Source organism: Sus scrofa, unplaced genomic scaffold (genome assembly GCF_000003025.6).
Source record: "Sus scrofa isolate TJ Tabasco breed Duroc unplaced genomic scaffold, Sscrofa11.1 Contig81, whole genome shotgun sequence".
Lineage (NCBI taxonomy): Eukaryota > Metazoa > Chordata > Mammalia > Artiodactyla > Suidae > Sus > Sus scrofa.
This window is the reverse complement of record NW_018085318.1, coordinates 3183-30059: the sequence shown is the minus strand read 5'-3', so window position 1 is coordinate 30059 and position 26877 is coordinate 3183. Positions and strand designations below refer to the sequence as shown.

Genomic DNA, 26877 nt, shown 5'->3' with positions numbered 1-26877 from the left:
GGAGATGACTGATGCTTCCTGAAGAGCTGAACACTGGGCTGACCCCAGAGAATGAGGGTTCCTCCCCTACGTGGACCTGCTCCTCTATGTTCAGACCACAGGGCATGAGAACAGTCACTTAGTCATCTTGACTTAAACGTCAGCCACCAAGAGCGTCCCTCCACAGTACACACACCTCAACCGCCTACCTCTGGAGCTGTGACACACACCGTGGGGGACGTGGACACATGACGTCCAGATCTCCCTTCAAGGACTTGTCCAGCTGCCAGAAGTGCTGCCAGTGGGCAGCCTTAAACCAGCAGCCCTTCTGGGGGCCACATACATGCAATGACCCGTCATGTGGATGCATAAAGACCAGGCCATTGGTCATGTCAGGAAACCCTGAGGGGCCACCTTCATCCAGAGCCCCCAGGGGTCAGCTCAGGTCATCTGGGCAGCATCCCAGCTTGATTTTTCCCTCTCCCCTGTCCTGCTTCTTCCCTCCTGATTCCACAAGTGCTGACCCCAAGACACCCCTAATACACATCCCGACACTAGACTCCACCTGGGTCTGAACTCCACAGAACCAACATGTATCCAAAAAAAAAAAAAAAAAAAAAGATTCCAGTGTTCAGGATTTTTATTTGAAAATTATTAGTTATTCACAACTTACAACTTTAAAAATCCCCAAAGAGAATACAAAATTGCAGAAACAGGACTTTGGGAATGAACACGGTTAGCTTTGGTTTAAAATCCATAATGTTCTCTGACTAAAATGAAATTAAGGTAAATATTAATAACCAAAGAAAACTATCATGTTGAACCATAGAAAACTGCCATTTGATAGGTTAAAACTACGTTATGTTCCATATGCTTCAAGCTAATAGAAAAAAATGAATCAGCCTTTGAAATTTAGAGAACATTATGCTTAGGAATAACATGTGGGTAAAAGATATAACTAATAATTAAATTAGAAATTAGAAAATACATAACACTATGGTTATTGAAAGTACCTAAACCTGTAGGTTGAAGCTAAAGTGGGTCTTAGAAAAAGTAGGCTTCATCTATTGACATTAGAAAAATAATTGATATTGTTTCCAATTTAAGAATTTTGAGAAAAAAATCTCTAAGGAAATGAAAAGTTGAAAGAAAGAATATTATGACTAACTAGAAATTAAAAAAAAAAAAAACAACAAAGACCAATTAAGCAAAAAGACTGACTCTTGAAAATTAATAGGCAAAAGTCATGTAAGATTATTCTTAGAAAGAGAGAAGGCCCAAAGAAAATTAATAAGCCAAAATGAACACAATTATAGATGCTGCAGAGATTAAATGTATAAGATATTATGGTTAACTTTATACCAATCAAGCTCAAAATTCACAGGAAATAGATCCGCTCCTAGAGAAATAAAACTTACCAAAAATGAATCTGTAAAAAAAACACACTGCAGAGTTCCATTCATGGCTCAGCAGTTAACAATCCTGACTAGGATCCACGAGGATGCAGGTTCAATCCCTGGGCTCACTCAGTGGGTTACACATCTGGCATTGCATGAGCTGTGGTGTAGGCCACAGACATGGCTTGGATCTGGCGTTGCTGGGGCTGTGGTGTAGGTTGGCGGCTGCAGCTCCAATTCAACCCCTCGCCTGGGAACTTTCATATGCCATGGGTGCAGGCCTTAAAAAAAGACAAAAAGAGACAAAAAGAAAAAAAAAAACCTGAATAGTACTAAGATAATTACCAAAAATTAACCAGACATTGATTGTTGCACAACACTGTGAATGCCATTAAGGCGGCTGAATTGTAGGCTTATTTGACGTTAACTACATTTTACCACAATAAAAGTGTAAAAAATAAAACCCTCCATCCAGAAGACGATCAGTCACATGTGTGTCCTTCATTATCAAATCCCTCTGGAGGATATTTTCTCTTCCTTCTCTTAGACCATATAAAGACTGTCCTCTATCTTAACCACAGGTCTTTTTATGTTTTGGAGGGGGGGCATCTCTCTTCCATAATGTCACAAACTAAAGTATATATTTTTTGTTTTTCCTGTGAAGTATTTGGGTGGAATAATGGATCCTAGTTCTGTTAAAGGAAGAAATGAGTGAAAATGACAACTTTACACAGTCTTCAGGTGAACAGGATCCCTGATATAACTGGAAAGTAGTAGGATGTAATTGGGGGAAGGGAGGAGCAGTAAAACACCTCTGGGACAACTCTGTCTTATAGCTTAGAAAATAAGCTTTGCTCTGGAGTCTCTCGAGGCACAAAACCTGAGAGACAGTTTTTATTGGTGGCCTGAGCCTCTGATTTGGATAAGAAAAAAAAGTGTAACATATAAATAAAAATAACAAATCATTTTTGTAAGAGCTTGCAATCACCGGGTGAAGGTGTAAGAAAAAAAAAAAAAACTAACATCCTGTATGTGTAAATATTTGTTGCTGGTATTAAAAAAAAGTAAAATACAGTTTATGCAATGCAAAAACTTGGAGAAATGCCTCTGGAGCACACCTGCCCTCATGGCAGGATCACAGTGCTGCCCCCACACTGCTCAGGTGGAGGCCCGTCCACTGGAAACGTTCAGAACCGTGTGGCTGTTGTGAGTAATTTCTGGCTATTTCCTTTCCATGTGCACCTGAGGGGAAAAAATACAGAAACAACATGTTTAAGGGTTTTAAAGTACTTGTCCCTAAGCCATTTCCACATCCACCTCTTCATGTGAAGCAAGTCACAGCACGAGTGGAGGCACAATTTAAAACACAGGGATGTATTGGTTCTAGGGAGGAAGTAGCCCCATTAAAACTCGTGTCACCTGCTGGGTCACTCAGTCATGAGACTGCAGATCTGTCTTATAAAACCTGGCCCCAAGTACATTTGTGGGTCCTGTCCACAAAGTCATCATGGGAAATGATGGATTTTACACATGAAATAGAAAAGTGTCAAGACACCTACTTTCCTATCAGGTGTACCCCCACCCCCTCCGTGGGGCTTGGGCTTAAAGCCAATCAACCTGTAGATCTACTTTAGTTCTGATCATTCTGATTCACAGAGATCCTTTATCACTACATTAAATTAAAAAGCAAAGTCATTTTCCTGACTCAAAACCTGAACATAAATTAAGAACAGAGTGACAAAGAGGCTGGGCAATCTAGCATCTACATGAGAGTTTCATTTTCACACATAAAATGAACACAACAGTTTTTGATGTTGATATCAGGTTGTAATTCCTATATTTTACAAATTTGGGCAAGCACTGAAACACTGGTATGTATGTATGAAATTTCCCGGTGTCTAATTTGTGCAGCAAAGCAGGTACAGGGCCTATAGACATGGGATCTGTGGATAGTGGGTGACAAGAATGAAAAGAGAATCAAAAGCTTTAACAAGGACTCAACCAAGCAACTTCTCTAAAATGGAAGATGAGACCAATAATAGGACAGTTCTTTGCCGGGCCTTTGAGTTCTTGATTCTACCAGTTTCTAGCTGAACTGGAAGAGATACAGGTTTTCTGATAAATGTATAACCAGAACATAAAGGAAATGAAACGCTGTCAAGTTTCTCTGTTTCACCATCACCAGTTTTTTGGAGCTGTATCTTACCTCCATCCCTGGACAGATGCGCAGAACAAACTGAAATAATGTCAAGACTTGGGAGCTCTTATCTCTGAATGTGTTTGGCTAAAAAAAGACTACAAATGTAATCTTTTTTTTCCCCAAAGAAGAATGAGAAAAGTTTTGTTTGCGACTTGACAGCAGAAAATGTACCATCCATCTAGGCTGGCTCGTGTCACCTGCTGGGTCGCTCAGTCATGAGACTGCAGATCTATCTTATAAAACCTGGCCCCAAGTACATTTGTGGGTCCTGTCCACAAAGCCATCATGGGAAATGATGGATTTTACACATGAAATAGAAAATTGTCAAGACACCTACTTTCCTATCAGGTGTACTTTCTTTTTCTCTTGATGCTTCTTGCATAATTGCTACCCCCCAAAGAGCGCTGAATATGAAATGCTATATATTCAAATGCCCCTTAAGTTAGGGAGAAAAATAGGAAATTCTTCAAGAATGCTGGAACCCCATTGGGTGAAATCAGAAGTTACTTTCATTTTAATGCAAGAAATTAAAAATAAGGCAGGGAGCCTAACTGCATTGAATCTCCTGCCTCCATTTTTTAAGGCGAGCCATATCATGTGTGGTTATATATTTAGATACTCTCTAGATAAAACTAAAAACAACCAAAAGAACAAATGGAAATACATTCACTATTTGTGCTTGACGATCCTCCAAAAATCACCTTGTTCCATTCCCCATAACTCTTTCTCAAAGTAATTTTTTTTTTTTTGTCTTTTTGCCATTTCTAGGGCCGCTCCCGCGGCATGTGGAGGATCCCAGGCTAGGGGTCTAATCAGAGCTGTAGCCGCCAGCCTATGCCAGAGTCACAGCAACGTGGGATCTGAGCTGTGTCTGCGACCCACACCACAGCTCACGGCAACACAGGATCCTTAACCCACTGAGTGAGGCCAGGAATCGAACCCACAACCTCATGGTTCCTAGTCGGATTCGTTAACCACTGAGCCACAATGGGAACTCCTCAAAGTAATTTTTTATAAAGAAATTTTAATTCTAGCGACTTTTAACCCAAATGGCCTTTGTTTCATGGTGTGAAATATTTGAAACCGAGGCTGAAGATGAGCATCTTGTGTATAAAATCCTTGATTTGACGTTTCTCTTTCTCATGTGTTACCATGGTGTAGACCACACTCTGGCTGACAGCTCAAGTGAGAGAAGGCATCTCTTTCACAGGGCAGGTTGTGAAGGGGGTTGAGATGACTGAAAGCTTGTTAGCAGATCCTCGTGGATGGCGCGAGGCCGGGGTAAGGAAGCCCGGGCTCATCTCCCTCTCCTGGGGTCACTGCTGATCCTGGAAACATCACTTAAGCTCTGTCCACGGTGGGGGCCTCATTTGTGAAATGAGGCAATGACCTACCTCATAGGAACCAAGGGATGACTACAATCCACAGGCTGAAAACACACCAAGCTAAGTGCTGGATGTGATCATGATGCTGCTCAGAGACGTGGCCCCTTAGTCCATGGAAAGTAGCAGCATTCCTTGCCTTGAATGATGAAAACAAAACTTCTGGGAGGCCCTTTGTGAATCTTCTGATTTTACCTTTAAAGAACCCCACAGTCTTAGCTGGACATATTGAACTCAGTGAACATGATAAACTGGGAGGCAGAAAGGTGGTTAAAAGGTGCCTAACTCTTTCTAACCTGTGATTTTGAGAAATTGCTTAGGTTCTTCTGCCTCAGTTTCTCCATCTGAGGGATAATAATGCCAGCTCAGAATGGTTGTGAAGATTAAAAGAGAAAATGTCAACAACAACAAAAAAGTTCAAATTCAGAATAAGCAGAATATAAGACCAATGGGTGGTGGGTTTCTTGGCCCTCCCCCCTCCTTCTCTTGGGCTTGGTTCATTACATTTCTTCCAATGCAGGTTGAAACTAAGTCTAACTCTTAAAATCCAGCTAGTAGATAGCCACTGTCATAGAAATAGATCTTACTAAAAGCAAGAGAGCAAGAAAAATTCCCTGCATGAATAAAGGCCAGCACTTGGCTCAAGATATCAAGAATTCTGGCTCAAGACTCAGTCAGTTCATCCGCATGGCCCTAGTTCAATCCCAGGAACCCTCAACCTCCTCATATTTAAAGCAGTCTAACTTGTGTATATACTGGCACATATATTGTCAAGTTAAAAAGTACTGAATAGTAAGAGAGGATTTCTACTTGTAACTTAATGGAATAATGAATTTTTTTCTCCCCTCATCCTTACAGAAATCACCTTAAAAACGATAATTGGCAGATAAAATTGAGCCCACGAAAGCAGTGCTCAGAGGGAAATTTATAGCAATACAGGCCTTTCTCAAAAAAGAAGAAAGATCCCAAATTGACAACTTAACCCTCCACCTAAACAATTAGAAAAAGAAGAACAAAAAAGTCCTAAAGTCAGCAGAAGGAAGGAAATTATAAAGACCAAAGAAGAAATCAATAAAATAGAGACTCAAAAAACAATAGAGAAAATTAATAAAACCAAGAGCTGGTTCTTTGAAAAGGTGAACAAAATTGACAAACCCCTGGCCAGACTCACTAAGAAGAGGAGAGAAAGAACCCAAATAACCAAAATTATAAATGAAAAAGGAGAAATCACAATGGATACAGCAGAAATACAAAAAACCATAAGAGAATACTATGAACAACTGTATGGCAACAAGTTTGACAATCTGGAAGAAATGGACAATTTTCTAGAATCTTACAGCCTGCCAAAACTGAATCAAGTAGAAACAGACCAACTGAACAGACCGATCACTAGAAATGAAATTGAAGAGGTCATAAAATCACTCCCTACAAATAAAAGTCCAGGACCAGATGGCTTCACAGGTGAATTCTATCAAACATATAAAGAGGAATTGGTGCCCATCCTCCTTAAACTCTTTCAAAAGGTTGAAGAAGAAGGAATACTCCCAAAGACATTCTATGAGGCCACCATCACCCTCATTCCAAAACCAGACAGAGATACCACCAAAAAAGAAAACTATCGCCCAATATCATTGATGAATATAGATGCAAAAATTCTCAACAAAATCTTAGCCAACCGAATCCAACAACATATCAAAAAAATTATACACCATGACCAGGTAGGGTTCATCCCAGGTTCACAAGGATGGTTCAACATACACAAATCAATCAGCATCATACACCACATTAACAAAAAAAAAGTCAAAAATCATATGATCATCTCAATAGATGCAGAAAAAGCATTTGACAAAGTCCAACATCCATTCATGATCAAGACCCTCGCCAAAGTGGGTATAGAGGGAACATTCCTGAATATAATCAAAGCCATTTATGAGAAACCCACAGCAAATATAATCCTCAATGGGGAAAAACTGAAAGCCTTCTCACTCAACTCTGGAACAAGACAGGGATGCCCACTCTCACCACTGCTCTTCAACATCGTTTTGGAAGTCTTAGCCACAGCAATTAGACAAACAAAAGAAATCAAAGGCATCCATATAGGAAGAGAAGAGATAAAGCTGTCACTGTATGCAGATGACATGATACTATACCTAGAAAACCCTAAGGACTCAACCCCAAAACTCCTTGAACTGATGAATAAATTCAGCAAAGTAGCAGGATATAAGATTAACATTCAGAAGTCAGTTGCATTTCTGTATACCAGCAATGAAATATTAGAAAAGGAATACAAAAACACGATACCTTTTAAAATTGTACCTCACAAAATCAAATACCTCGGAATACACCTGACCAAGGAGGTAAAGGACCTATATGCCGAGAACTATAAAACTCTAATCAAAGAAATCAAAGAAGATGTAAAGAAATGGAAAGATATTCCATGTTCCTGGATTGGAAAAATCAATATTGTGAAAATGGCCATCCTACCCAAAGCAATCTACAGATTCAATGCAATCCCTATCAAATTACCCAGGACATATTTCACAGAACTAGAACAAACAATCCAAACATTTATATGGAACCACAAAAGACCCAGAATCGCCAAAGCAATCCTGAGAAACAAAAACCAAGCAGGAGGCAGAACTCGCCCAGACTTCAAGAAATACTACAAAGCCACAGTCATCAAAACAGTGTGGTACTGGTATCGAAACAGACAGACAGACCAATGGAACAGAATAGAGAACCTGGAAATAAACCCTGACACCTATGGTCAATTAATCTTTGATAAGGGAGGCAAGAACATAAAATGGGAAAAAGAAAGTCTATTCAGCAAGCATTGCTGGGAAACCTGGACAGCAACATGCAAAGCAATGAGACTAGAACACACCCTCATACCATGCACAAAAATCAACTCCAAATGGCTGAAAGACTTAAATATACGACAGGACACCATCAAACTCCTAGAAGAGAACATAGGCAAAACACTCTCTGACATCAACATCATGAATGTTTTCTCAGGTCAGTCTCCCAAAGCAATAGAAACTAGAGCAAAAATAAACCCATGGGACCTAATCAAACTGAAAAGCTTTTGCACAGCAAAGGAAATCAAAAAGAAAACAAAAAGACAACGTTCAGAATGGGAGAAAATAGTTTCAAATGATGCAACCGACAAGGGCTTAATCTCTAGAATATATAAACAACTTATACAACCCAACAGCAAAAAAACCAATCAATCAATGGAAAAATGGGCAAAAGGCCTGACTAGACTGTTCTCCAAAGAAGATATACAGATGGCCAGCAAACACATGAAAAAATGCTCAATATCGCTGACTATAAGAGAAATGCAAATCAAAACTACCGCGAGATACCACCTCACACCAGTCAGAATGGCCATCATTAATAAATCCACAAATGGCAAGTGCTGGAGGGGCTGTGGAGAAAAGGGAACCCTCCTGCACTGTTGGTGGGAATGTAAACTGGTACAGCCACTATGGAGAACAGTTTGGAGATACCTTAGAAATCTATCCATAGAACTTCCATATGACTCTGCAATCCCACTCTTGGGCATCTATCCGGACAAAACTCTACTTAAAAGAGACACATGCACCTGCATGTTCATTGCAGCACTATTCACAATAGCCAGGACATGGAAACAACCCAAATGTCCATCGACAGATGATTGGATTTGGAAGATGTGGTCTATATACATAATGGAATACTATTCAGCTATAAAAAAGAATGACATAATGCCATTTGCAGCAACATGGATGGAACTAGAGAATCTCATACTGAGTGAAATGAGCCAGAAAGACAAAGACAAATACCATATGATATCACTTATAACTGGCATCTAATATCCAGCACAAATGAACATCTCCTCAGAAAAGAAAATCATGGACTTGGAGAAAAGACTCGTGGCTGCCTGATGGGAGGGGGAGGGAGTGGGAGGGATCGGGAGCTTGGGCTTATCAGACACAACCTAGAATAGATTTACAAGGAGATCCTGCTGAACAACATTGAGAACTTTGTCTAGATACTCATGTTGCAACAGAACAAAGGGTGGGGGAAAAAATGTAATTGTAATGTATACATGTAAGGATAACTTGATCCCCTTGCTGTACAGTGGGAAAATTAAAAAAAAACACTCTAATTAAAAATTAAACTCTATATCTTAAAAAGATAATAGTCCATCTGTTAAATGCCAAAGGAACATCCATAAAAATTACCCCATATACTAGACCACAAAAATATTAATAAACACTGTTTCTGGGTAGAACATTTTTTTTTTATCACAAGGCAATGAAATGAGTGAAATGATGTATAAAATAGAAAACAAATATTTAAAAAATCTTCTAACTAGGACATTGGAAGGATCTCCTTCTCAAATAATTCTGGGACTAAAGAGGAAGTGAAAACCAAAATTGCAGAATCGGTAAGTAAAAACCTAACTAAGATAAAAGCACTACACACCAGAACCTATAGGTTATAGCTACAACACTATTCAGATAAAAGTTCTCAGACTTAAAAATATTTATATTAAAGAAGAAGAAGGAATGAAATCAAATGCATTTAAGAAGTAGGAAGCAACAACAAAGTAAATCAAAGGAAGGGAGGAATTATTAAATATACAAAGCAGAAAGATAAATTATAAAGAAGAATACATGTTGTAAGCAAATTTCTTCTTTCTTTGGGGGAAAAAACAATAAAACTGCAACAACTAATTAGAAGGGAAAATGAGGAACAGGAAATAGAGAAAGCCATAAATACTCCGTAGCCTTTCAAAAGAACGAGATAACTATGCACTGAGAAGATCGAGGATATAATATTAAATGAGAACGGCAAGGCACAGCTATCATTTGTGCTTAGAAACAGGAAGGTCACACAGGCCCAAATTCTTCCTGATGCACAGAACATGTCAGCAGAACAAAGTTGCTGCCGGGGCTCCACTCCGGGGGAGGGGCTGTGTGGTGACTGGAATGGCAGAGTGATTTACTCTTTATCCATAGAAACCTATTTTTAAAAATAAAGTTTTTGAATTTGGTAGCATTAGATATATCATTTGTTTAAAAACTGATGATTAAAATTACACTTTCATTATTTAGATTTTCTAAAGCTACTTAGAAGAACTGTGGGTACGTTTTATTATTATTGGGAAGTAAGGGCTCAATCTACAGCCTTTAAAGAAATGATCCCACTTTTACGCTGTAAAAGGCTCTATATTCACAAAGCACTGAAGCACATGCCCTCTCATCTGATCCCTGTAATGACAGAGGGAAGAAGCCCGCAGGGCTGTAACCCCTGCTCTACACACAGGGGAGGACGCTGAGGCTCAGAGACCTTGGGGACATGAGGCCACGTGGCTGCTGAGTGGCTCCCCCACTATTCACACCGCCCCAGGCTCCTAGATCTAGGATGTTAGCATATCTTAACTTTGGGGCTATAGCTGGTGGTACCATGAATAGATACAGTGACACCTCTGCTACCCACTGGGAACAAAGAAACTTCAAAAATCCTCTATCAGGTCTGCGTTACCGTTACCGCAGAAGGAATCATCCTTTGTTATGGGCTGAACTGTGTCCTCTCCAATGGTACATGCTCAAGTCCTAAACCTCCCACCCTCAGAATATGAAAATATTTGGGGACAGGGACCTTACAGAAGGGATTAGTTACAATGAAGTCACATAGTTGGGCCCTGATCTAATCTGACAGGTGTCCTCATAAGAAGAAGAGTTTAGGACACAGGCACTCAGAGGGGAGCATGTGAAGACACAGGGAGAAGACAGCACCTACAAGCCCAGGAAAGAGGCCTCAGGGGACCCCGACCCTGCTGACACCCTGACCTCAGCCTTCAGCCTCCAGACAGCGAGGACATGAGTCTCGTTAAGTCACCTGTTCTGTGGTACTTTGTACGGCAGCCCCAGAAAACTAATGCACCCTTCAGCACAGAATCAAAAAGCACTTTCCTGACTATTTCCTGATCATCGAAATGTGTCAATGAGACAGACTCGGGTCACCTACACTAACATTTTCAGAGAAGCAACTACGTGGTCAGTAAACATGACTTGGAAGCACCTTTTCCCAGATGCTGAGTTTTCTTTTCAAATGAATGAATTCTGTTCTGTTAGAGTGAAAAGCTTGCTGACTTAGGCTACTCCTCCCAGTGACAGCAGTGACATGAGAAGCTTACACATTTACAGAGCTGACAATCTGATACTTGTTCTCCTAAGAGGGCAGAGCATATACAGAAATAATGGCAGGAAGACATTCAACTGGGATGAGAATCGGGATGTGTATCTCCTTGTGTCTTTCTGTAGAGGTGACCCGAGCCACTGGTAGGGCTGAAATTCAGGAGTGATGCTCTGCCACTCTGTGAACTTGGGTGACGACCCCTCCTTGGCTACCAGGTCAAAGGAGCAGCTTCTCAGACTCAGGACAGAACATGGTACCTAGGGTGGCACCCACCACCCCCAGCAGGTCTGCTCTGTGCTCCCTGGACCAGTTCTGTGACCCTGGGGGAGCCTTTGACCTAATCTTGACCCAGTGGCTGAGATGGGTTAAAAAGGACTGTCATGAGGATTAAGTGAAATCACACATGTGAGAACTAAGTAAAACACATTATAAAGAACTACACCAAAGTAAATTACCATTAATATTGTAAAAGTAGGTACAAGATCACTAGACCAGGAATCATGAGATTTCTAATTCTGTGACCTATGTCTGCTTTGTTTGTAGGTTACACTTGATTTAAAAAATTAATTGAATGAAAAGATTACTAATTCTCTGTCTGCTGCAAATAAATCTCACACCAGTTGTATCTATAGGGCCGTCTTCCTCCTTAGCGGCTTTAGTTTCCTCACTTGTAAAATCAGGGTGTTGAATCCTATTATCTTCTGTTCTTTGGCTCTATCTAAAATCCTGTGATCTATTTCTCATTGCTCAAGGTCTTGATAATAGATAATGATAACACACTTTTTAAACAAAGACTTGGACACAGAGGTAGGGGCACATCTCTTTGAGGTGAAATAACTAAGGGTGAATGAATAAAAGGGTTTGGGAGATTCCAGGCTGTTCTGTGTTGGGTTATACAGGGAATCTCCTAAAGGATTATCAGGTCTCAGACAGGAAGCTCAGACTGGAAGACGAAAGCACTCTGTCCATTTCAGGCACAAATGAATATCGGGCTCCAAGTGCAGCTTCTCTGCATGTGCATACAGTGTGAGAATTTGTGGAAAGTCTCCACTGTCCCTAACCCGAGGCTTGAACCAGTGAACTCTGTCAACTCCTCAGCCAGCTCTGTGACCCTGGGCAATCTCCTAGCCTATGAACAGTGGAAGGCACTGCTCGTCATGTCTTCATTTCTAACGGGGAGAAATGAGGTGAAACCAGGACAGAGAGAACTCAGGTACATTTTAGATAAGTCATTCATACAAAAGTACTGTGGACATTGGGCTATATCTTTAAGAGATATTTTAAATATTACACAAGTAATTTATTCTGCTTACTAGTGAAAATCTGGGAAATGCAGAAAAGTATGGAGAAGGAAAAATGCTCCCATCATTTAAGGCCCAGAGATAATGTTTGGATGAGAAGCCCCATCACATCCACTTCGAACCTCCTCCTACCTGAGCCACGCGTCTCAAGGGGCAAGGACACCAGACCCTCCTTCCCTCCCTCCATCCTTCCATCAACCCCACTCTCACCTGGGTCTGGATAGAACTACAGGCAGCTTCATGGAAATGGCTAAGTCTCTGAAGTCAGATCTGAGTTATCACATCTGTAGGACAAGATACCACCACCTCCCCTCTGTTAGAGCGACACCACGTGGCCTGAGTGTTACTTGTGGAGCACCTTCCTCACACCGCCTACAGGGCTTAGAGCTCCCACACCCCTCAGCTCTGTGCAAAGGCTTTGTTAAACCCCCAAGCCCCATTCAGACTACAGTGTTAAGGTTGTGTGAATTCCTGATGTTCCCATTCAGACTACAGTGTTAAGGTTGTGTGAATTCCTGATGTGTCCTCATGACAACTGCACCTTCTAGAAGGTAGAGGAAGCTCAGGGAGGCAACGTGACCTAATTCTAAACAGCAAAGAAGTAGGGAGACTTAGTATCATGTTGGAGTTTTCTTTACAAATTAGAAAACAGAAGCAACCTACATCTTTCCCTGGTAGATCTTTAGACCCGAAATAGTCCAGATTTTCCCCTCAAACTCTCAAATTTCTTGGATGTTCCCTGACAGCACTTGCATCACAAATGGGCTGAGGACCAATCAGGATAAGATGTAAAGGGTCTGCAGAATGAGAGTGATCTGTGCTGTGTGGGAATCTGAACCCACAGAGTCCAAAGTCATGGAAAGTCTAACCTACAATCTCTCTCTTATGCACATGTGCATGCACATGTGAGCACACACACATCCTGCCCCACCCACACCTCTTCTGCAGATTCTTGGCAGACCTGCCTTCAACCTGCACCTTGTTGTTAAGGCCCAGCCATGAAGCTTCGTCTCTGGAGGCTCATAATTGCAAAGGGCACAGAGCGCTTGTTACCAGACCCCTCATGGAGATCCTGAAGAGTGAACCAGGGAAATGAACTTTAATTACAATTCTCTGCTTGGAGCTCACCTGTGTTGCTGTCTCAGTGAGGGCAGCGGCCTCGGCCTCCCCCAGGTGTTGCACCATCTTGTAAAATAGGCTGTTTCTATTTTGCAGCAACTTATACGGCCGACTGAATTCTACCCGTCTTCCTGAATCCAAAACCTAAAAATCAGCGGAAGGAAACCTACTATCAGACAATGTTTCCCAGTAACATAGTATAACTCAGACAATATTTTATTGCACATGGATATGTTCACTAATTGAAACTTAAAAGGAAGAGGAAGGGGTTCTTACTCTGCTTTCTACTTACTAGTGGCTTTGCTTCAGGGTGCTGGAGAGAAGAAAGAGTCTGAAACAATTGGCCCAAATGATACAGCTATAAACATAGTTCTGATGTTAAGTGGTACTGAGTTCTTCATTTAGGTCATTTTTAAACTAAATGTATTTTAACAGAAGATGCTGAAACTCTGAACAGAACATAGGTTGTTTTTCCATATTAAGTATTGCAGTTAATTCTGCCCCATGGTATTTAACCAGAAACATTAACAAAGTCTCTTACAGGCCACTTTCCTGTTAACCTTTTGTTTACCACAGTGAAGTATTGCTAAGGGAAATCTGCTCAAAAGAACTGAAGAATAATTGAATCTGTCACAGTCACATAATAATTTAAATGTCCTCCAAGTGGGCATGCCAATTTAGATGCCCTGGATGAATAACTTAACTTAATCATAGTACAATGTAACATAACTACTCCTCCTGACGTTGAAATTAAGAAAACAATGCAATTTTAAAACACAGGTCTCCACACCTCTTGGGTCAATTAATCTATGAGAGAGCAGGCAAGACTAGATAATGGATAAAAGACAGTCTCTTCAGCAAGTGGCACTGGGAGAGCTGAACAGCTACGTGGAAATCAAGGAAACTAGAACACACCTTCACATCATATACAAAAATAAACTCAGATGGTGTAAAGACTTAACTATAACACATGATACCATAAAACTCCTAGGAGAGAACATAGGCAAAATATTCTTGGACATAAATTTTAGCAGTATTTATTTATATTAGTCTCCTAAAGTAAAATAAATAAAAGCAAAAATAAACAAATGGGACCTAATCAAGCTTAAAAACTTTTGCACAGCAAAGGAAACCACCAACAAAATGAAAAGACATTCTAAGGAATGTGATAAAATATTTTCAATGATGTGACAAACAAGGGGTTAATACCCCAAATACAAAAACACCTCATATAACTCATTTTCCAAAAAAAAGAGGCAACCCAATAAAAAAAATGGGCAGAAGTCCTAAAGAGACATTTCTCCAAAGAAGACACAGAGATGACCAACAGGCACATGAAAAGATGCTCAACATCACTAAGTCTTAGAGAAATGCTAATCTAAGCAATAATGAGGTATCACTTCCCCAATCACCAAAGCCTACAATTAATAAGTGCTGGGGAAGGTATGGAGAAAAGGGAACCCTCCTAGACTGTTAGTGGGAATGTAAACTGGAGCTATCATTTTGGAAAACGGTATGATGTTTCCTTAAAAAGTTTAAAATAGACCTTCCATAAAATCCAGCAATCTCACTCCTGGGCATAAATCCAGAAAAGATGAAACCCCTAATTCAGAAAGATACACACACCCCAAAGTTCACAGCAGCATTCTCTACAAAAGCCAAGAGTTGGAAACAACCCAAGTGTCCATCAACATATGACAAGTTTAAGAAGAAGGGGTACATATATACAATGGATATTTCTCACCCATAAAAAAGGATGAAATAGTGCCATTTGCATCAACGTGGATGGACCTAGAGAATATCATACTAAGTGAAGTGAGTCAGAAAAAGACAAAATATGGTATCACTTACATATGGAATCTAAAAAATAATAAAATACAAAGGAATCTATATTCAAAACAGACTCACAGACACAGAAACCAAACTGAGGTTACCAAAAGGGAAAGGGAGGGGTTATAAATGAGGACGATAGGATCAATAGACACAAACTACTACACATAAAAATTAGCAAAAAGGATTTCCTATATAACACAGGGAACTATATCCAATACCCTGTAATAACCTATAATGGAAAATCTTCTAAAAAATATGTATAGCAATTACTTTGCTGTATACCTGAAACTAACACAATACTGTAAATCAACTGTACTTCGATTTTTAAAAAACAGTAAATAACACGTGGCTAAAACACATTTGAGGAAAACAAGGATATTTTCACTAATTCTGTATTGATTCAGAACACATTTACTGCATATTTAACTGCATGGATGGCATTACGCCAGAAACTGTGGAAGAGGCAGACACAGCCCCTGCCTTCAGGGAGCCTGTACTGAAAGGAGAGAGAAGAAAACCTTCAAGTGTTTATGATGCAAGAAAAAAAGCACGACAAGGAGCAGGTTCATAGTAGAAGAGGTGACTTCAGGTCACAGGTTGACCTGAAGGTCCTCTGAACAACCTTCAAGGAGGACAGAGGGCAGGGAACTGGGCCTTGAAGAATGGACAGACGTGGACATGCAGACACGAGGCGGGTGGGTGGACAGTGGTCTTTCCAGACACAGGGAACCACATGAGCCAGGAGGGCTGGAGGCGAGCCTGGCAGCTTTTTAAGGGCAGGGTGTACTGTTTCCTTGTTCACTGCTGCATCTCGGGGCCCTGACATTGTACATGACAGGTAAGAGGCACAGAGTACAGGCCGCCTGAAAGGCAAATACAAAGGAAATGAAGTTCAGGGCATGACTGGCTGACCTCCCAATGGTGCAGCCTGGTAAGACTGTAGGGTGAGACCAAGGGGGGAACCAGTCCAGCCGGCCTGGGAGACAGTTCAGGCAGTGGGATGCAGGGGTTCCAGGACGAGGGATGTGGACGGGGAGGACTACAGGTTGACGGCCACAGGCCAGAGGGAGAGAGAGAGGAAAATGAGGGAGAGAAAAACCAGGGTTGAGGATGGAGACTTGAAACTCACTGATGGTCAAATACTGGAAAAGAGAAAGAAGAGAAGGTGCAGTCCGAGGGGAGGGGGAGTGAAAGGAGCAGGAGGGCAGCGCCCCAAGGCTCAGGTCAGGGGCTCCAGGAGCTGCGATGGGGCCCAGACTGAAAAAAGGCCTAGAATAGAATTTTACCCACGTGGCCTTTACATTTACCGGTTTGATCAAAGTATCTAGATATTTCAGAAGGAATAAACAGAAAGTGACTCTAAATTTTCTCAAATGTACAGAAAAATTAGTGTAAACTTGATTTTTTAGTTTAATATCCTTTTATATCTATAAGAAAAGGCTCCTGTAATCTCCCGCTGTGTCCCCACTCTTCCTGTAACCCAAGTTAAACTATAAACTGACCACGCATTCAAGGGGGTGCGATAACAACCCCTCAAACCCCAGGCTCTCTCCAGGAACGCCAACCTTGAATTGCTCACCACCCTCTGGAAGGTTAAGGAAAATACAGTATATGAGATGAGTCAGGCAGTTACAGAAGCTCAGTGAAGAGTGTTTATCAGGCCTGTGTATCTGCAGATAATCCAGGTAACTGTCCCAGACATAAACATCTAAGGGACCCACTGCAAACTAGTTTGCTCCACTGACACTGGCAGGATGCCATCAGTGACAATGGGGTGGCTGCAGGGAGAGGTGGGGGCAGGACAGGGTGGAGGAAAAGCCAACGATAGGAAAGAGATGCTGCGAACAGCTTTCAATATGGGGACACCCAGTGAAGGGAGACCCCACTTAGTGACAAGCAGAGAGGGGGAGGGGAAGGTATGAGTGTCAGGCCTCTGTCTCTGGCTGCCAGGTGACATGGGGACAGTTATCCAACCTTGGATGGTGGGTCCATCACTGGTAAAGTGGGTGCCTATGACTTTCTCAGTGACTGGACAACGTAGCAAGTATTAACGCAAGACCTTTCTGAGGTCTTAAACAACAAAACCCTCTTCTCAGCTGGGGAATGAGGGGATGGCAAGGCCATGGTGACTCCACGCTGCTCTCCCAGAGCTGCTGCTTTTACATGGAAGCCCCCCCATAAAGGATTTCCTCTCCCAGATTGTGCTTCTATCTTCCCTCTGGAAACTGGAATGATATCTCTTGGTATGTTTTTAAAGAGCTTTTCTCTTCTAAATGTTTTAACTGCAGCCAGTAGGCTTATGAAAGAAACATTCCATGAAGGTGAAATATAGAATTTAAAGAAAACTCTAGTTAGGTGTGAGCTGTTTTTGTGCTTTTCAGGTGGGTATGTTACAACAGTTTCTGGTTTTCATTTCACTGGGAAAAACTACCAAGAAGAGACTTGCATTGAGGAAGAAGGAAAAGGACATAAAACCACAAGACTGCCTGTAGACAGAAGAGGTAGAACCTGAGCTTCCTGGCCCTGGTTCGGGTCCTTCATTTCCAAAGAATCCTCGAACTGCTGGCAGTGAAAATGCTGAACACAGGCAACAATAGAGTTGGAGCAACAGCAGATTTTCACCTGCTTCCTGTGCTCACACTACCAGGGAGAATCTGGGGGTGTGGGGGGGTGCTTATGAAGACAGGAGTGTGCAGGGATCGGAGGAAAAGCTGTGCTACCGGCTGAAGAGAGAATAGGTCACAAGCGACCAGGTGGTCCTAAAAACTACAAGAAGCAGCCTTCAATGCGGGGACAGTGGTAACTCTTAGGAAAGAGAGGATTTCTAATTTGTCTTGTTCTCCTGTTTAGTGATAACGGAGTAAATAAGGAAGATTAAATTATGTGTCATTATGACTACACCATGTTTAATAAAGGTGAAATTGACAGAACATCTTTGTAAAACAGAATTCTAAGTCTCACCCATCAATGGTGTGTCATGAAGCAAAACTGAATGAATCCCTTTGGAGATCTAACACATAAAGCTACCTACCAGGTCACGGTTGTTTACCAACCAGACTTCTCTTTGATTTACTTACAGTAAACAAAACCATATCATCCATCTTCATGCAGAGGTAGTCACCAGTGCAGGAAAATCTAATAATTACAGCTTAAGCACTTGCAGTGACTGGACTTTAAGGTGACAACACTGATGGTTATGCCCTTCATCAGCGTCCATCACTCCCCAGCCACTCCCCCAACCCAGAGGCTGGCTGCCTGCCCTCTGCAGCATTAAGCTTTGCAGCTGATGGACTTGTCTTTATGTCCTTAAACCTTTCGGAACAGACAATCACCTGCTTTCTGGAAAGGAAACAGGTACAGGCATTGCTCGTAGACATTGCAGGTTCAGTTCCAGAACACCACAATGAAGGCACCATCGTAATAAAGTGAGTCACATGATTCTCTGGTGTCCCAGGGCACAGAGAAGTTATGTTTACATTCTACGGTAGCCTATCAAGTGTGAACTGGCATTGAGTCTTAAAAAACAATGTATAGACCTTAACATAAAAATAATTTATTGCTAAGAAATGGTAGCCATCATTGGAGCCTTCGGCAAGCCATAGTAAAAACATCAGAGATCAGTGACCATAGATCAGCATGCAAATATAATGATGGTGGAAAAGTTTTTGAAAGACTGTGAAGAGTATCAAAATGTGACAGACACAGAGACGTGGAGTGAGCAAGTGCTGTTGGAAAAATGGCACCCACAGACTGGTCTGACTTCACGTTGCGACAAACCTTCAATTTTTAAAAACAAATGCAGTATCTACAATAAAATAAAGTGTGCCTATATTTTTTTAAGCAAGCAAGAGAAAATTGCCTCAAAAATCACAGGTTGAGAGAGCATTATTTATGGTATTTTTGCTGAATTGAAAGCCAGTTGGTAACCAGAAGCTCCAGAACAAAATTAACAGTTTACACTTGGGATGCATGAAGCACACAGGACAGCTCCTCCGCTGTGAACCTAGGGCATCCATGTCTCTTGGGTGTCCTGAGATCTAATCCTGCCACTCCCACCAAGGAAGTCAGCAGCTACACCGCCTCAGACGAAGATGTAACAAGTGGCCAAGTTTACATCTCCTGGTGGGACCTCCCTGTGACATCACTGATGGCCTGGGAGCCCAACACTGAAGGTCTCCCAACACAAGAGAGGGAAGGGCAGCTCCACAATGACGGGCACGGTCACCACAGAAAACAAGGTCTATCATCGCAAAAGTGACAGGCTCCGAAGGGAATCCTTGCATTTCCCTTCTCCCTCCTTCTTCCCCCTTCACCCCCATGCTCAGGCCCCACCCCCAGAATCCGGCATCCACTCCTCTCTCTGCCCTCAGATCTCACGTTCAATCCATCACATAGTCCCCTTGGATCCACCTCAATATCTACCCCAAATCCAACCATCTCACCATCTCCACTGCCAGCACCTTCACCTAAGCCACCAACAGTCATGAGAGGGCACAACTGTAAGAGAATGAACACAGCATCTGGAGAACTGTAGACCACCAGCGTGGTTTTAGCTCTAAAGGAGAGAGGGAGAGCAGAGTGGGACACAACTAGAAAGGTGAGGAGGGGCCGGGCTGTAAATCGCTTTGTAAACCATGTTAAGGATTTTTTCCAAGTCACTGACCAAGAGAGAAAACTCTGAGTTCATAGAAATTTACCAAGAGGTACTGATGAGTAAAGCATTAAATAAATGGATGTATTTGATTTGGTCTCAAAGCTGACTGGTTACAGGGATACAAGTGTTCACATCCGTGCATGAAGTGCTGATGGATAAGACCTAGGAGTGACCAGCTGACACATCTGCCAAGTCCAATCCTTCCTCACTGTTGTCCTAACTGATCATATATTCTGAGGTGACAGTATTTGTAAGAATTAGATACAACAAAAGGAACCAGCTACTGTCAATGCCGTAATACCAAAAATATATCTTCAGGGTACATTCAGGAGCAAAGAGTTTATTTGAATGTACACCTAACTGAGCTCAAGATCAAGCTATCTTTCTGCTGCTGCCTCTAAAGCCTAACAATGGGCTTTAAACAGGTAAATTTCCCAGCATTATTTATTTACTGTGGAAGAAGGATGTTTTGGGGGACCGTCTGGGAAATACAATGCTGAGAGTTAAGAACAACAAAGTGAGAGATAAAGTAAAAATAAAAGGTTACCTTTCCAATTAGCATTCAAGAACACAAAAGGGGGGACTAAAAATGCCTGTCGCTGAACAAATTTCTGGAATTGAGTCACTGTCCTACACTCACAGAATGTCACCCAGTCCCTCACAAAAGTCTGCAGGTAGGTCCCGCTTCCTGTGACGTTCTAGCCCAGATGACCGACCAACTGCTTGGAGCCTAGAGCAGCCCGAGGCTCCTGGTTGGGGAGCCCCACTCCTGTCGTCTCATCCCCAGAGCTCACCCCTGTACACGTCCAGCTCGGGAGTGAGGCTAGAGGCCCTGCCTCAATGCTGACAGTCTGGTATCTTCCCAATGCCCACTGATGAGCCCATCTGACAATGCCTGGGAGGTAGGGTGGAGGGGATATTCCAGAAACTGCCCAAGATGTCAAAAGAGACAGCTCCATTTGCACTGAACAGAAGGAAGTTTGGGTATCACTGACCGTTCATGTGGACCAATAAAATCACAGGTTAACTCCATCTGCGGCCTCTTATGCACATGCAGACTTTCTTTATCTATTTACTTCATCCCTAAGCAGCATCCCTGGACCTGTGGTATCTCCCAATGATAGTTACTTAGCATCCTTAAGATGAGTGAAATCAACTCATTGTCACAGGCTAGGGGTTGACCTTAAAATACTTTCTTTGCATTCCTGCGGGATTATATGCAGCCAAAGGTTTTTTCCTTTGAGGGATGATTTCCTTATCATTTTATAAAGTCACACCCTAACATATATTGAAACTCAGCAAAAACAGAGGGAAAGAACAAAGAAAGAGAGAAGATTAAAAAAGAAAGAGTAAAGGAATAGAGGGAGGAAGGAAGGAAATAGAGCTAAGGAAGGAAATATTAAAAGAGCCAATCACACCTGAAAGGAAGACACTAGACAGACACCCACAGACCAAGCCTGAAGCCTGCTGTGTGTGCAGAGTCCAGATCTGCTGTGTAAGACACTTGCTGGGTGTTTCTCTACAGGCTCTCAGCTCCCCATCTCCCTTCTTTCTACCCTCTCACCTGTGATGCAGAGGCTGGGTCTCTACAAATCTCATTTCAGAGGCTCTGTGACCTGCTCCCCTTTGGGAGGTTCTGCCACTAGGGGGCACTAGAGGGAGACCAAGGGGGGGACTCAGAGCTAATGATCTCCCTGGTCTCTGCTCCTCCTGCAGCATCACCCCAGCAGTGATGACTGCTCCCAGCTCTCTCAGCACATGGAGAACCTGCCTCCTCGGGCTCCCCCACAGACATGACCAGCAGCTAGACGGTGACTTGGAGGATTGAGCGCTGACTCTTTAGAGCCTCTCCTCTCGGTTCTTAGGTCTGGACATCTGTCCTAGGACATGGGAGTTGGTTCCTAAAATTCTTACCCTAGTGTTTCTTTCATTTTTCTATCCCTCAAATTCCTACCTAACAAATTTCCTATATTAAATTCCTCTGTTGAACTACTTTGTTTTTCTCACTAGGCCATTTCTTCTCATGGACTCCCCTCTGACAGCAACAGCTGAGAAATTCTGAACCTTAGCCAACCACCTTGGGGCAGTCTAAATGAGAGGCTAATTTTTTGGATGAAGGGAATCCAAAGATGCTGAAACAACTGTAACACAGCAAAGTGACTGTGTCCCACCATCTGAAATACGAAGCCATTACATGGATTTTGAATATTTTCATGGTTAGCCTTAAAAAAGTGATAATTCAAACAAATTTTTAATATGAAAATATTCAAAAGCACATTCAGAAAGCAGAGTAAGTACCTGAGTTAATGTCAGGAATGAGAAGAGAAACTAAGAGAAAATTAAATTATTGGAGGTTCCTATCATATTTTACAAGGAAGGATGAGTTAAAAAATTGAACATAAACGGAAACAACTGAAATTCCACAGATGAGGCCCTTACCATTACAGATTCGCTGTCAATAACAGTTCTCAACCTGTTTGTGATGGTTAACACAATGGACTGGGCAAATTTCTCACGGACTTTTTTCTTAATTAACTCATCAGTTCTGGAATCAAAGAAGTTGATTTAGTTCAGTAAAGATATGAAAAGCAGACAAAAGACTTAAAAATCATAGGATATTTTAAGACTGTTTTTTAAAAAATAATACTCTAAGACACAATCTTGTTCCTGAAAAACTATTAAAAATTCCCTTAGGAGTTCCCGTCGTGGCGCAGTGGTTAACGAATCCGACTAGGAACCATGAGGTTGCGGGTTCGATCCCTGCCCTTGCTCAGTGGGTTAACGATCCGGCGTTGCTGTGAGCTGTGGTGTAGGTTGCAGACGCGGCTTGGATCCCGCGTTGCTGTGGCTCTGGCGTAGGCCGGTGGCTACAGCTCCAATTAGACCCCTAGCCTGGGAACCTCCATATGCTGCGAGAGCGGCCCAAGAAATAGCAACAATAACAACAACAACAACAACAACAAAAGACAAAAGACAATAAATAAATAAATAAATAAATAAAAATTCCCTTAGAAATTTATTATTTTTCATAAAACAGTGGGAAATAGTCTTCCCTTGAAATTACTTGAAACCATCAGGAGCTAAACTCAGAAATCTCTCTTAGGCTGCTTCATAACAATACGAATACTATATAACCCATTTCGGTTTCTTCTTTTGTTTTCTAGGATTAATGATAACAAGAGATATCTTTTAGTTGGATAAAATTATTAGAAACATTTCTCAGCATCACAAAAGATCTCCCATTTACCACATTTAAAATTTGGATTCCAGGGAGTTCCCGTCTTGGCACATCAGAAATGAATCCGCCTAGGAACCATGAGGATGTGTGTTCCATCCCTGGCCTTGCTCAGTGGGTTAAGGATCCGACATTGCCGTGAGCTGTGGTATAGTTGCAAACGCAGCTCAGATCTGGTGTTGCTATGGTTGTGGTGTAGGCCAACAGCTACAGCTCCAATTGGACCTCTACCCTGGGAACATCCATATGCCACAAGGGAGGCCATAGAAATAGAAAAGACCAAGAAAAAAAAAATTGGATTCCAGGTTTCATGGATCCCAGATCCTACCTTGGATCCACATTAGATGTGGCTTTGTCAATAATCAATATCTGATTTTTCCTGAGAATAGCCCTGGCAAAGGACACCAGCTGTCTCTGTCCAGCACTCAAGTTCGATCCAGATTCTGCTAATTCAGTATTCAGTCTCCCAGGGAGACCTTCAACGGCTTCTTTAAGCTGAACCTGTGGATACAGAAAGAATGACATTTTCCTCAACAAACTGCTACTGAAGTAGACAAGCCTCTTAGACATTCGCGCTCTGAGGGCCTCAGGACTTCCTACATATCTTACATGTGCAGCCAGGTGATGGGGGGAGCTCCTGCCAGTGAGCGATCACTGAGAAAGATGCTAGAGTCAATATAGGACAGAAGGAATTCCTGGAGAAACACAATGATGGGGTGATTTCTCATTCAAAGAGACATCACTGTGGTAACAGGGTCAATTCCAGAAGCATACATAGAAACCACACACTTTGTGAAGTAAACTCAGGTTTATTTGTTTACATAAAGTTCCAAATGCATTTTAAAAAGGCAGTATTATTCTCTACCACTTCCACGACCTCATCATTATTAGAATTCAGAAGCCACTAAATTTTATTTTAATTTTGGCTCCTACAGATGAATTAAGTATAAGTTTAGGCCAAGTTCTACAGTAGCTTTTTTTTTTAATTTTTTTTTCTTTTTACTACAGCCCCTGCAGCATATGGAAGTTCTCAGGCTGGGGCCAAATCAGAGCTATAGCTGGGTATCTACACCACAGCCACAGCAACACCATATCCGAGCTGCACCTGCGACGTAAGCTGCAGCTTGTATCAACACTGGATACCTAACGCACTGAGTGAGACCAGGGATCCAATCCACATCCTCACAGAGATAATGTCCAGTTTTTAACCTGCTGAGCTACAATGGGAACTCCAAGACAGTTTTTAAAAGAATTTGTCTCCTAATTAACATATCCTCTCTGTCCATGGAAAAATGTATTCTAAGATTCTAGAGTAAATTTACTACCTAAGAATCTATGAAGAGAGATCTCAAGCTGGGAAACAAATAGAAAAATGGCTCAGCACGTAATGAATCCAACTAGTATCCATGAGGATTCAGGTTTGATCACTGGCCCTGCCCAGTGGAGTAAAGATCTGGCGTTGCCTGAGCTGTGGTGTAGGATGCAGGGGCAGCTTGGATCTGGTATTGCTGTGGCTGTAGTGTAGACTAACAGCTGTAGCTCAGATTCTACCCCTGGCCTGGGAATTTCCACATGCCCTGGGAGCGGCCCAAAAGAAAGAAAGAAAGAAAGAAAGAAAGAAAGAAAGAAAGAAAGAAAGAAAGAAAGAAAGAAAGAAAGAAAGAAAGAAAGATGATTTACCAGTATTTCCAGGTTTTTTTTCTTTTTTCTTTTTTTAAGGTATCACAATTTTACCATTAAATCTACCCTGTGATTTCAGGATCAGTGTATCATCCTATTTTTCTTTATATTTGATAATTAACTGCTCTCCTTACCTTTCTCTTCCAGAATTTCAGTGTAGAGACTCACAAACTTAAATGAAATATGAGAGGTACAATGTTTCAAGTCAGAGAAGATGAATAATTGTCTCGATTTAGGAGAATAAAGCTTCACAGGTGCTTGAAATGCAGGGTGAGTGTGTAAAGAATGACTGCTGACATGCCCTCAGGAACCAGAATCACTGGCAGGAAATTGTGAGGCCTCCAGATCCACCCACAGACTTCAGAGCTATCCCTAGAAGGATGACATTAAATGCCAAATGCACCAGTTCAAAATAAGAATGTGAACAGTCACATGAATATGTATTTTAAAAAAATTTAAGAGGTAAGCCACTCTCTGAAATAATGAGATTGCCAAACATTTAGTACCTTTTATTAAGTGCTTCTTTTAAGAGCAAAAAACTGAGCTAGGTACTCTGGGAAATCAGAAGCCTATCTACAGTTCAGAAGTCTAGATAGAGCTTCAGCCATCATAGAATCAATTTGCAAAACTAGGGTGAATACACTAAATAATCTGTATCAAAATATACAAAATATTGAGGTCTACTCAATATTTTGTAATAATCTATATGAGAAAAAAGGATGGATATATGTATATGTAAAAAAAATTTTTTAAGTCAAAATCCTTTTCATGCAAAGGTAAGGAAATTCAAAGTAGCCCAAGGGACCCAAGACACATTCAACAGAAAATTCTCTAGAAGTGAATCTTTGCATATAAAAATTGAGCAAAAGATCTGGGTTCTGTTACCTGTATTCATGCTGCAGCAGCAAAATGATATGATTGACAAAAAAAATTATCCTCACATTCCAATTGTATAATTTACCTCTATAAACACTGATAAAACTTAATAGCTTTTCATTGGTATGATCTCATTTATCTTTCAGTTAATAGTGAAAAAATACTATTGTTCCACTTAGTAGATGTTCCCTAAGACCTGAGGAATAAAATGAACACTGCAGGATAATTAACGTAATTACTTCACTAGGTCACTTGGTCACTTGGCCATAATTATAACTTCTAGTTTACTGCTTTGCTGAGGACAGATAATGTCTCTGGTTACACTCAGTTCTGGGAATAAAGATAAAATGAAAACATAAGGCATTATCTTAGTTTCATCACCATCGATACACATATTTCCATTTACAGGTGTACCCATGTCACCAATGGTCTCCTAGGAGGTAAATAAAGTCAGTTAAACTCATAAGTCAGTTAAACTTAATCACTGCAGTGCTACCAATGTACATACACTTATACTAACAAGTTAATTACATTTGATAAATTACCTCTTCTAAGGCATTCCACAGTTCCTCATCCGTATGCTCATTAAAGGGATCCAGATTTTCCTCATTGTTCCAATGAATAAAACAGGTTCCTAAATACCCCAAAATAGAGAATATTATTAACTACACTTTTTATCATGTTCAAATGATTACATAAACAGAATTAAAATACAGAAAAAGCAAAATTTATCATAATGATTAATAATATGGTTGAAAATGCTTATTTATAAACAATATCTCTCAATTTTCCACTGTACAAAGTAGGCTCTAAAATATCTTGCAGACAACTGGTCACCAAAAAAGAAAGTGTCGAAAATGTATCATCTTAAGAAAAAAACTGAAGAGAAAGGAATAGCGTGTGGCCTGGAGCTAAAAGCTGGACTCCTTCAAATGGCAAACTACAGTCTCACCTGGGAGTGGATGCACTGCCCGGAGCTCTTCCCAACTGGGACTCCAGCTTGCTGTTCACGGGACTCCCCAATGCTGCCTGGAT

At 41.3% G+C, this 26877-nt stretch overlaps 1 protein-coding gene across 1 annotated transcript; it reads right to left on the bottom strand.

The window, feature by feature from the left end:
• Window positions 1–601: 601 nt before the first annotated feature.
• On the bottom strand, window positions 602–26877 carry LOC110259106 (multidrug resistance-associated protein 4-like; the record flags this gene model as incomplete). Its single annotated transcript, XM_021082421.1, has 6 exons — window positions 602–2618; window positions 13574–13708; window positions 22491–22596; window positions 23615–23787; window positions 26388–26507; window positions 26795–26877. Coding segments are annotated over 6 exons (638 nt in total), but the record flags the coding sequence as incomplete, so codon positions are not given.